Raw genomic sequence first — 12821 nt, 5'->3', positions numbered from 1 at the left:
ATGGGATCTCGGATGAGGCTTCAGCTTTCGCCGATGGAGCTCCTTCTTCCGTCAATGGAGTCGCCGCTGTCGCTACTGGAATCTCCGCCGAAGGCACCATTTCTGGAGCTTCGCGCGTTTGCGAGGTGCCTGAAGATGCCGCCATTCGAAAAGTAGGAGAGAATGCGAAGGGAAGGAGGCGCTGGGGATTTGGAGGATTGAGGAAAGTGTTGGAGGAAGAAGAAAGCCTGTGCGCTGGAGAAGAAGGACGTGAGCTCGTAAGGAGTACGGGATGTGCTGATATTTAAAGAAGGTTTGAAAAGGGGTAAAAGTGGAATTTTTACCGCGCCGGCGTTTCGAGTTTTTCGGGAGTAGTGGTTGTCGTGGGCGCCCGTTTCGAAAAGATTGCAATCATCAGGTTGGAGACCGCGAAACGGAAGGATGTTTTCGTGGCGTCTGTTTCAGATGGGAAGTTGAAAAGAATTTCGAAGTAAAGACTGTGTTTTACTCCAAAACTAGGGGGCATGTGTTGACGCCAGATTTTGACACGTGTAAAATCGGCGTTAGGAGGAGAAGAGATTGGGAGATGCGGCGAGATACAAGGCCGGTGATTGGAAATCGGCTGATTGGTGCTACAGTCAAGGATCGGTCAATAGATGCTAAAGTCGAGGATCGGCCGATTGATCCTTGGAGTTCCGCCTCGCCCGACCCCTGAGGCTTGGGATCGGATGCACCCAACCCTCCAAGGGAGGATCTCCGCCTCGCCCGACCCCTGAGGCCAAGGGAGGATCTCCGCCTCGCCCGACCCCTGAGGCTTGGGGTCGGACGCGCCCGACCCTCCAAGGGAGGATCTCCGCCTCGCCCGACCTCTGAGGTTTGGGATCGGACGCGCCCGACCCCTACAAAGGAGGATCTCCGCCTCGTTCGACCTTAGTGCCCAGGGTCGGGATGAGTCTGAGCCCTTGACGTGTGGGTCCTGATCGGTTACCCCCTTGCTAAAGAGGTGATCGACCGATTAGGAGGTTGGAATGGTTGGGCCGATGTGGGCTTAAAAAGGATTATGAAGATGAAGAAGGGGTCAGCCCATGAAGCGCGTGAAGATAGTACGAATCGTACTTGTAAATATTCGTTTTCTGTTTAAATTTAGAGATAGAGTTCTAGTCGGATAAGAAGTCATTTGTACGGGGCTATAAATAGCCACCCTTATGGATCTGTAACAAGACAATCAACTCAATACAACAAACTACTTTTTCCTCGTACTTACTTTCAAGCAGGCGACTTCGCCAACACTTTTTCTCCTTTTTCACGAGTTCATACGGGTTGGCGGGGCTGCATCAACTTGACCTCCGGCTGATCTTGTAAGTTCCATTTATCGAGTAATTTCTAAGCTTTAACTTCGGGCGCATCGCTGTCGTTTCGTTTAGATTTATTCACTAGTTATCGATATTCACTAGAATTTTAGGTTTTACCTGTTGTTCTAGTTTTATCACCAGTTATCCAGCTTGGAATTAGAACCTTCGGCTTTATTATATCTTGTTACTTAATTTACTGCTTTCTACATAGCCGATCGGATCTGTTCCTAGTGTTGCTACCTTAGCGTTGTTTAGATTGCTCTAGTAGTTTTCTCTACAAACGTTACCTGGTAATCGGTTGCCTCATAGCCGATTTCCTTCATTACCGCAAATCGGCCGATTCACTGATAAGCTTTCCTGAGATTGGAACTTTAGCCGATCGCAACCCCTGGGAACTGACACGTTTATTTCCTTGCCAATCAACAGGTCAGATTGGCTGGCACGCCGCGCGAACCGCACCAGGGCGATCACCCGAACAGGAGCTAAGCAGATTCTCCCGGGTCGTGTGTCCGACGCTGGGGATTCGATCAGTGATTTCTAGCGTCAACACATAGCAACTTGCAAAATGCCAATGCTCATGAATCCATGCCCATGGAAGAAAATGATTCTATTGATGAAGACAAAGATGATTATGGCATTGAGCATGATCCTGGATTGAGGGGTCCGATCTCAAGCTATGCTGGCAATGACCAAGATTTAGTTAGAAGGGTGTACATTGCATTGGGGCCATGTCAACCAAAGATGAAGAGGGAGGCTTTTCCGCAACATGAAAGTGGAGGTATGCGCCGCTTCCAACATAATTGGTTTGCTGAATTAATTATCACCGGTTTCATGCAAAGATCAAAGTAGTTCTATAGAGGTGCCATTAATTATCACCGGTTTCATGCTGATATATTTTTGGGTGTCATCGATAGGCAAGTTTAAGAGCTTAATAATAGGTTTGATGAGGTAAATACAGAGCTACTTAGATGCATGCCATCATTCAGTCCAGCCAATTCCTTTTCTACTTTTAATGTTGAGAACTTGGTTAAGCTTGTTGGGTTCTATCCACATGACTTTGAATTTGAAGAAATGAACCAGCTTCATTTTCAGTTGCACCACTATATCAATGATGTCAAAAATGATGAAAACTTCAAAAATTTAAGATGTCTAGCAGAGTTGTCTATGATGCTAGTTAAACAGGGAAAGATTCCTCGGTATGAAATTGTTTATAAACTTCTCAAACTGATGTTGATTCTCCCTATTGCAACTGCTGATCTTGGAACCCCCACCCGGTACTAGAGGGACTCTGGGGGATTCCAAACTTAGATCCGGTACTAATGTTAGCATTAGTACCGGGTCCAAAAGTGACCGGTACTAAGTCTCGGGATGAGCGATCATTTTTCTAGTAGTGCCATACCGAGATGATTCGCCTAATCTCATTGGGACCAAGGGTTCCCTTCTTATAGTACAAGCCATCCTAGGGACCAGACCATTAGTTGGGTTTGTTGCCCCTTAGTTGGGTTTGTTTCCCCTTGACCAGGGCAACGTGGGTGGCTGTTAACCCCTTAGGACTCGGTCCTCTTTGACTAAGCCAAGATCAATTCCAACATTCTCCCCTTAATCGTAAGGCTTATTGTCATCAGTTCCACTCATAGTGGAAAAACATACGAGGAAACACGTCACAACAATTAATAAAAATATCATTGCAACTTCATTGCCTACAATATGTCAATCTACCTCTATTAGATAGTTACTTACTCATAATGGGAGATGACCTTGTTACTTATGGTCCTTATGTGCAAATTGTTTTCAATTTCATCATGTGCACTTAATAATAAGAAAACAAACATATGTCCAAAATCAAGGATTTGAGATCTCAATTATCCTAAAATTACAAGTAGTCACAATTCATAAAGGCGGCATAAATTGAGACAAGCCTTTAATTAGGAAAACATAGCCTGAGTGATGTTCAACCCTTAACACTTGTATGTTGAGCATCGACTTATATCATTAGAGTGTGAGCTTAATCATTATACTATGTTTAATATATGATTCTGGATCTTTCTTTCACAATGTCATGCGTTTGGCAATACCACCAGACATGTTACTCAAAACTAAATTGCACTTCTTATAGAAAAGTTAAATTGCACTTCATATAGAAAAGTTAAATTGCACTTCTTACGGTGATTCTAGGATCAATTTCTTAAGGTAAAGAAATTGTCTAGTAACTCAAATTAGTCTCATGCTGAAAACTTAATTTCTAATTTGGATTAAAGCATGTCGCAACTGAGAATGGATTTCAATTATTTCTTAGTGAGCTTGGTTGGACCCTTCCACAATATGGCTTCCCTGTCGGTGTTTTATACCTGGCAACCTACCAAAGGGAGTACCCAAGATAGTGGATTGGTTGGTGGGGGATCGCCAGACCTGAAACTTGAAGGTAAAAGCGAGGACACAAGACACGGATTTATACAGGTTCGGGCCGCCAAAGTAGTGTAATACCCTACGTCCTGTTTGGGGTATTGTATATTACGCCCTGCGCTCGGGTGTTGAGGTATGAGGATTTTCCCTTATGTTGTGCCCCTGCTCATCTAGGTACCCCTACCCTCCTTTATATACTCCAGGGGGCGGGATAACTAGTCGGTTACAAGGAGGAGTCCTAGTAGGATGATATGGTATGAGCCCTAGTAGGATTATAGAGGAATCCTAGTATGAGTCCATCTTCTTCCTTCCTTGCAGCTACTGGGGATCTACCCCGACACCCCCAGACTCGAGCAAGAGTGAAGACTCATGTGGAATTTCTAATATCAACACTCCTTGCAAATTAGCACCTGAATAACCAACAACCTTATAGCTATCAGATTCTTAATTCATGAGCATGCAATCCCTTAGCATTTTGTGCATAATGCACAGCTTTCTTACAAAGCCTTCTTAGAAGTTTTCTAGGGGTCCAATCCTAGATTAATTTCTGCCAAAATCCTGGTTATAAATATTAAGGGCATTCAATAAATTTAGGTGAACTTATCGCCCTTGACCTAAAATAAGCATGATAGAGTAATCATATTTATTAAATCTCTGTCAGTGCATGCCTCTGTCAGCACATGCCTTTTGAGTCAGACTTAATTCTTCTTTGAGTCAGACTTAATACTTCTTTGGACCTATATTGATGAAATTTATTATTCAAAGACATAACGAATATTATCAAGACAAATTGAATACCTGAAGGAAATATAAGCTTCAGGTTTTATACAATATCTCTCTTAAATTTTACATACCATAACATAGGTACTCATGGCTCTTTAAAATAAGGAGCAACAAGTGTCAAGCTTTAGGCAAAGTTATTGTTTTACTTTAGTCGTCACTTTCAGTTCCTTGATTAAGTCTCTAACTAAAATGGGACCAATGAGAAATTTTGGTTAGAGAAATTTTGGTTAGAAATATAATAATGTCATTCTTGGGATTTCTTAGTAGCACCTTTATTATCCATTATAAGTAATGGTAAGGTGTGTTTTAAATGTCTCTAATTGGGATGGAATCAACGAGAAGTTCTAATTAGAGATCCAATGTCATTCCCAAGAAATTATGATGGCTCATGATTACATACTGACCAAAGTTGTTTGTAATTATTTGTCATCTCTATTCGTGAACTAGTCCTTTTCATAGGTAGTTCATGAGTCAGACAATTATTTATTATTATTATTATTTATTTCTTCTTCATTTTCTACCCAACGGTGATGCAAAGTAAAATTATTAAGTTTTAGCATCAACATGATGTAAATCTAACTAAAGTGGTTTTCTATCATGGTAGATTGTTATTCGCATAAGTTTTCTATCATGATGTAATATCCCTATTCAGCCATAAGTTTTCGGCAATTTTCTATACCCTATAAGCAATAAGAATGAGATTATTATCCATACACACAAAATTTGACTCTCATTAGAAAATTCTTCACAAATTTGTAACGATGAAGAGAATCCAATGATTTTCTCATCGGTTGAATGACCAATGGGAGCAATCTAATTAAAGAAGTATAGCTTATGTGATCATGCTAATAAGGATGTGGGGGAGCAATCCCTAGGACAAATTGTTTAAGCACATCTAGCATTGATTAGGACTTTTGAGTTCACTCCGGTAAGTTGTTACTCCTAGAGCAAAAGTGGACAATGATCTAGTTCAGAGAAAAGAAATGTGTGTTCAAATAAAAAGAGTTGGCTAAGTCTAAAATAAATTAATATTGCCAACATGATTATAAGATAAAGTGGAATATAAGCATCATGAGAAATCATTGAATTGAGACATACCACATTTTCGAAAGGGAAAGTGAAACGTCTCTTTCCACAAAATGACAAGATTTTATTCCACTTGTAGCTAAAGGGTATTGTTTAAGGAGTACCGCTGAGGAAAGTAGAAACTTTAGAAGTAATATTCATCCTACATAATACCGTAAGATTAAGATTATTAGTTTTAATGTTGTTGCTTCCTCACCTATTAGCTATTTCTGATAGAGTCAAAACAGTGAACTATCGTGTGTTCACATTCAAAACAGGGCTCTAAAAGGAAATTGACAAAGGGCCTGAGCCTATGCTCATTGGAAATAAGGAAAATAAATATTCATAAGATTAAGGGATTGGATAAGAGAAAAGTTGATAACACTAAGGCAGTGGTACATAAGCACTGTGAGAAAGTATTGAGTAATAGTACCTAAATTTTAGTACATCATTTCTTAAGGATATAATTAATTATACACATGAGTATGAGCTCTCATTAGAAAAGTTTTGGTAATTAGTATACTGATATGAATCCAATGAATTATTTACCATATGCTTAGCAGGAGCAGCCTAAATGTATGTCCCTCAAGGATGTGTCAGGATCTGGGGGAGCAATTCCCATGTTGGATAAAGTTCTTTGACAATAATTAGTTGGGACATAGGAAATCTATAAAATTTTTGAGTTCATTTCAATCATAAAGCACAGATCGAGAAAATGAACCCTAGCTGATTATATTGGATGTGTGTTTTGAGTAAAGTTGGCAACCTTATGAACATGTTGTCAAAATTTCCTTAGGAATAATGAAAACGGCATGAGATAAGTCTTGAAATTACATACGGCCAAGAGGATAATATTGAAGCTGTGACAAGATTTCCATCAGCATTAAGTTATACCTTCATCCTCAATTCCGCTAATAAAACATGATCCTTGCATATGGAGAAACATTCTTTCCTTCTCTCTATATTGCATTATTGGGAACACTAAACATGATAACTCTTAGATTTACCTGTAGAAGTGGATTAATGAGAGTTCATCAAAATGCGGCTTACTTTGCTAATGAATCACATTTTGAGGAGGAGATTAGAACGTCTCATTAAGATAGTGATACCTGCCCCATTAAGTGAAAACATTACAATAATCGCTTTGAAAGATAAGAATTATGGTTGGAAATTTAAAGCATGGCCACATGTGCTTTAGTTGGTACCACAGAAAATAAGTGTGTTCCATAAAGATACCAAAGTAGACTTGTGCATGTGTTTCATTAAACCTTATTAGCTTCCAACTTGAGAGGGTACCATTATATTTATTACGTACATACCAGATAAGCATTACTTTGTTAAGCAAGAAGGACTAAGAAGATTGGTGGGATCATAAGGGATTATGAGACAAGTGATTTGTCTCTAGAAATAATAACCCCACATGAGGCAATTAAAAGGTCTCATTTTCAATCTCCCATTACTCGTGTTAGTCAATATTATGCTTTTTAAGAAGGATTTCCTAACGAATTCAAAACAATGGATCATAATGGTTCACATAAGCAATAGTGACTTCAAGAAGGAAAGTATTGCTACTCATGGCAAACGACTCTCATGAATCAAGGAACTGAAAGTGATGACTAAAGTAAAATAATAACTTTGCCTAAAGCTTGACAATTGTTGCTCCTTATTTTAAAGAGCCATGAGTACCTATGTTATGGTATGTAAAATTTAAGAGGGATATTGTATAAAACCTGAAGCTTATATTTCCTTCAGGTACTCAATTTATCTTGATAATATTCATTGTCTTTGAATAATAAGTTTTATCAATATAGGTCCAAAGAAGTATTAAGCCTGACTTAAAAGGCATGTGCTAACAGAGGCATGCACTAACAGAGGTTTAATAAATATGATTATTCATGCTTATTTTGGGTCAAGGGCGATAAGTTCACCCAAGTTTATTGAACTCCCTTAATATTTATAACTGGGATTTTGGCAGAAATTAATCTAGGATTGGACCCCTAGAGAACTTCTAAGAAGGCTTTGTAAGAAAGCTATGCATTATGCACAAAACACTAAGGGATTGCATGCTCACAAATTAAGAATCTGATAGCTATAAGGTTGTTGGTTATTCAGGTGCTAATTTGCAAGGAGTGTTGATATTAGAAATTCCACATGAGTCTTCACTCTTGCTCGAGTCTAGGGGAGCCATATTGTGGAAGGTTCCAACCAAGCTCACTAAGAAATAATTGAAATCCATTTCCAGCCATGACATGTTTTAATCCAAATCAGAAATTAAGTTTTCAGCATGAGACTAATTTGAGTTACTAGACAATTTCTTTAGCTTAAGAAATTGATCCCAGAATCACCATAAGAAGTGCAATTTAACTTTGCCATAAGAAGTGCAATTTAGTTTTGAGTAACATGTCTGGTGGTATTGTCAAATGCATGACATTGTGAAAGAAAGATCCAGAATCATATATTAAACATAGTATAATGATTAAGCTCATGCTCTAATGATATAAGTCGATGCTCAACATACAAGTGTTAAGGGTTGAACATCACTCAGGCTATGTTTTCCTAATTAAAGGCTTGTCTCAATTTATGCGGCTTTATGAATTGTGACAACATGTAATTTTAGGATAATTGAGATCTCAAATCATTGATTCTGGACATATGTTTTTTTTCTTATTATTAAGTGCAATGATGAAATTGAAAACAATTTGCACATAAGGACCATAAATAAGAAGGTCATCTTCCATTATGAATAAGTAACTATCCAATAGAGGTAGATTGACATATTGTAGGCAATGAAGTTGCAATGGTGTTTTATTAACTGTTGTGACGCATTACCTCGTATGTTTTTCCACTATGAGTGGAACTGATGACGATAAGCCTCATGATCAACGGGGAGAATGTTGGAATTGATCTTGGCTTTGTCAAAGAGGACCGAGTCCTAAGGGGTTAACAGCCACCCACGTTGCCCTGGTCGAGGGGCAACAAACTCAACTAATGGCCTGGTCCCTAGGACAGCCCGTACTATAAGAAGGGAACTCTTGGTCCCAACGATATTAGGCTAATCATCTCGGTATGGGTACGGACTAGTTGATATGCGTCAACCACTATCCTCCTGTGATGGTGTTCTCCACCCGGAGTTCTTCAGCACCACGCCTACTTCCTCAAGCAGACACGGGGACGTCAGCAGCCCTAGGGGCATCTACTGATGTCCAAGTAAGTGCCATTAAGTCCTTAATTAATTAAATTCTTAGGTGTTCATGTCATTAGGCTATTAGGATCCTAGATCCTAAGAATCAGTCATACTATTTTCCTACATTCTGGTCCTAATAATAAGATGGCATAGCTTCGGAAAGTATCAAGTCCCTATAAGATTAAAATTGTTATCTTGTAGCACAACTTCCTTTTTTTTCTTTAGGAAAATACAAAACACTTACGTATAATTTCAAGAAGTGAAGTTTACTTGGCCCTTGTTCACTTTACCCCCAACTCCCAACTTTAACACTATGCAAAAAGAAGATTCCCCATCACATCAAACTTGCGGTACATGTATGGAGTACTAAATGTAGATGAAATTAAAAACTAATTGCACAGTTTTGTTGTACTTTGCGAGATGAATCTTTTGAGCCTAATTAGTCAATGTTTGCACAATAATTCACAAATACAAACGAAACGCTACAGTGTTGCTACAGTAATTTGGCACCTCCCAATTTGGCAAGTGAACAAGGGCTTGATCCCATGATGGGTGCGCTGAACAGAACTCCATGACGATCATACTGTAGCTGGTCCGACAAAATCCAGAAGCACAGATTGCAACCCAGCAGCAACCTCAACAGCAATAGACAAGCCAACATCGATAGAGAATAACTACTCCCGGGAAGCTATTTTAATTTGGGGAAAATAATGTACTACTCTATCCAAAAAGAATACATCTGATTTGGTTTTCTAAAAGAACTCAAAATTCACGCTCTCTAGGCATGCATGCATACGGGACAAAACATTGTGAATTGATTATCATAGTGATTCATTGATGATTGATCAAAGCATCAACACATATAGGTTGTTTTGTTTGGGAGAGAAAATGAGCCATGTCTCTGACAATTCAAAACCATTGGGAACTTGGGATGATGATTCAAGTCCCTGCAAAATGGAAATTTGAAGTATTCGACATCCAATGGCTAATTATAGCGAAAATGTGCTCGCATATTCCTGGCAAAGTTGCAGTTTGACGAAACATGTTTTATTGGGCTAATGACATGTGGGTCCAGTCTGACCGGTCATTTTAGCTCATAGCAAGACTAGCATTACGTTGTCACTGCTACAGTGCCACTTATTAATTCGACACCCCCTGCACTGCAGCGTGGCCAGCCCAAGCACAGATCATCATATCCCCAGCTACCACCATACTATAGCTGTAGCACATTGCCAACAACATTTGTCCCGTGTCGGTATACCACCATGCCACCCACCACCTCGCCGGCGTCCGGTGTCTCCGGCGAAATGCCGCCGCCGAACGTCGTGGAGAACTGCCTTGGCCACGTCCAGCTCCTCAGCGACGGCACCGTCAAGCGCGCCCAGGCGCCTCTCGTCCTCCCCGACGACACGCCGCCCGTGCCCTGCGCCGACGCCCCAGCCGCAGTCCGATGGAAGGACGTCGTCTATGACGAGACCTACGACGTCCTCAGCCTCCGCGTGTACGTGCCGTCCGCCGCCGGCGCCAAGAAGCTCCCCGTGCTCGTCTACTTCCACGGCGGCGGCTTCTGCATCGGCAGCTTCGCCATGCTGGACTTCCACGCCGCCTGCCTCCGCCTCGCCGCCGAGCTGCCCGCCGTCGTGCTCTCCGCCGACTACCGCCTCGCCCCCGAGCACCGCCTCCCCGCGGCGCTCGACGAAGCCGAGAGCCTCTTCTCCTGGCTACGCGCCCAGGCCGCCGCGTCCTCCGCCGGCGCCGGCGCCGATCCGTGGCTCGCCGACTCGGCGGACTTCGGCCGCGTGTTCGTGTCCGGCGACTCGGCCGGCGCCAACATCGCGCACCACGTGGCCGTGCGCGTCGGGTTGGGGAGCCTCGCCGCCGACCCCGCCATCATCGCCGGGTGCATCCTGCTGTGGCCGTACTTCGGCGGCGAGCGGCGAACGGCGTCGGAGGCGTCGTGCCCAGCCGACGTGTTCCTGGCGCTCCCGCTGTAAGACCAGATGTGGCGGCTGGCGCTGCCGGCCGGGGCGACCAGGGACCACCCGCTGGCGAACCCGTTCGGGCCGGGCAGCCCCGCGCTGGACTCCGTCGCCCTCCCTCCCGTGCTCGTCGCCGCCGGTGACAGCGACATGCTGGTCGACCGGATCGGGGAGCAGGCGCGCCGAGCTCGCCGTGTTCGCGGGGCAGGGCCACGGGTTCTCCCTCTTCGAGGCCGCCGGCGAGCTGCTCCGCGTCGTGCTGCGGCGGTTCGTGCACGGCGGCGCGGCGGCGCCCGCCAGCTGATCGAGCTCGCGGCCGCCGTCGGGGTCCAGGCTGTGCGCTTGTCTGGACGCGTCCCGTGACGCTGGCACCCTGGCCTTCAGTTCGCGTAAGGCTCTTTGTCGCTTTCACTCATGCGTTGCATGATCGTATTGTTGTGGCACCGAACTGGAAATAAAACCCAGCAGGCTCACACACATTATTCTATCCAAATCAATACACCCAAATCACCCTCACCAGGTGGTCAATCTCTTCACCGCGAATCACATACAGAGTACGCAGTCTCCCTCTCTCTCGCTACTACCAGACATACGGCACAAGAGCTCTGACCCTCGCCGGGAACTCCTCGAACTTGGCCGCGTACCACTTCCTGGTGGTGTAGCTCCGGCCGGCGAGGTACGCCGCGGTGCCGACGGCCACGACGAGCGCGTACGCCGTCTGCGAGATCATGGCGAACCCGAAGAACCCGATGATCTCGAAGAGGTAGTGCGGGCAGGTGACGAGCTCGAACAGGCCGCCCCGGGGGATCTTGTAGTGCCCCTTGTCGCCGCCGTCGGCTCGGAGCCTCGAGAGGAGGTGGTGGTGGTAGAAGTTGCCGGCGATGCCGACGGCGAAGGCGAGCACGCCGGGGTACAGCAGGTCGACGGCGGGCTCCGGCAGGCCGTGGCTGAGGTGCTGCACGTAGATCATGGCCATGCCGTTGAACAGGTAGCAGGAGGAGATCAGCAGGGCCGTGCCCAGCGGCATGCTCCCGCTGTACCGGTGCACGAACAGCACCTGAGCGGAGAGAGGACAAACAGTATTTGTTAAGCAAATACAAGATGCTTATTCGTGTGAATATCATTCGATTCCTGCGAAAAATATTGCGTTTTGTATGAAATCCATATCCTAACAGCCCAGCGTTTAGCGTAGTTTTGTGTTCTAATTCTAAGAGTAGGAGAGTGGATTTGAATTTGATCATTACCTCGAGCACCCGTTTGAGGAAGTGCACGGCGACGGCGGCGGCGAGGATCCGCGCGCGGGCGCCTTCGACGGCGCCCGGCACGAAGAAGGACGCGAGCGCGGCGGCGAGCGCCGGGGCGTAGATGACGAGCATCCCGACGCGGCTCGGCAGGAGGAGCGCGCCGCCGCCGCCGCCGCCGCCGCCGGCGCCCTTCTTGGCGCGGCCGCCGAACTTGGAGTAGCGCAGGTTCGCGCCGCGGAACTCGGAGATCGCCAGGAAGGCCAGCGTGGCGGCGCACGCCGCCGTCAGCGACGCCACGACCGGTGACGGCGCGTACAGGAACGGCGGCGACGGCCACAACATCGCCATGACTGAGGGGATCGGCGAGGCACTCGACGGACGGAGGAGAAGCTGAGGAGAGAAGCAGACGGCGATTGGGATGAGGTGGTGGTGGGGATCAGAGGGGCGAAGCACGAGGCGGGTATTATATAGTTTTCCGATAGCGACGCGGCGTAAGCTGGCCGAGCCACGAACGCGGGATGGAGTGAACGCGATAAAAAAAAAAGAATAAAAAAAATGCAGCGGCCGCGGCATGGCCGCAAGGTCAGCGAAGAACAGTAGCGCGCGCGTGTGAACGCGAGCTTGCTGCCATAGCAAATCGTACTTTGCTGATCCGCTGAACCACGCGCGGGCACAGTTTATTCCGTACAATATTTTCTCGCAACTCCGCCTATTCCAGACGTCCTGCCTGACGTCTGCCGTGTCGGCGTTCTTATCGCCCGTGCAAACGGCCGGTGCGAACGCGCGGTGCTGGACGAGGATCTTGTACTCGCCGGCCGGCGAGCTAACCGTC

The 12821-nt window shown here is 45.2% G+C and overlaps 1 protein-coding gene and 1 pseudogene across 1 annotated transcript; one reads left to right on the top strand and one right to left on the bottom strand.

Annotated features, from left to right (window-relative positions):
- Nucleotides 1-9650: 9650 nt before the first annotated feature.
- LOC101779921 lies at nucleotides 9651-11073 on the top strand (annotated as a pseudogene).
- A 121-nt stretch (nucleotides 11074-11194) lies between these two features.
- LOC101780335 (3-oxo-5-alpha-steroid 4-dehydrogenase 1) lies at nucleotides 11195-12437 on the bottom strand. The gene is made up of 2 exons (XM_004955452.4): nucleotides 11990-12437; nucleotides 11195-11802 (listed from the first exon to the last, which is right to left on the bottom strand). Exons 1-2 carry the CDS (start codon nucleotides 12335-12337, stop codon nucleotides 11326-11328), a joined length of 825 nt encoding a protein of 274 aa, XP_004955509.1. The 5' UTR covers nucleotides 12338-12437; the 3' UTR covers nucleotides 11195-11325.
- Nucleotides 12438-12821: the final 384 nt, after the last annotated feature.

Source organism: Setaria italica, chromosome II, assembly GCF_000263155.2.
Source record: "Setaria italica strain Yugu1 chromosome II, Setaria_italica_v2.0, whole genome shotgun sequence".
Classification (NCBI taxonomy): domain Eukaryota; kingdom Viridiplantae; phylum Streptophyta; class Magnoliopsida; order Poales; family Poaceae; genus Setaria; species Setaria italica.
The sequence above is the reverse complement of the archived record's forward strand: the minus strand, read 5'-3'. Positions and strand labels throughout refer to the sequence as shown.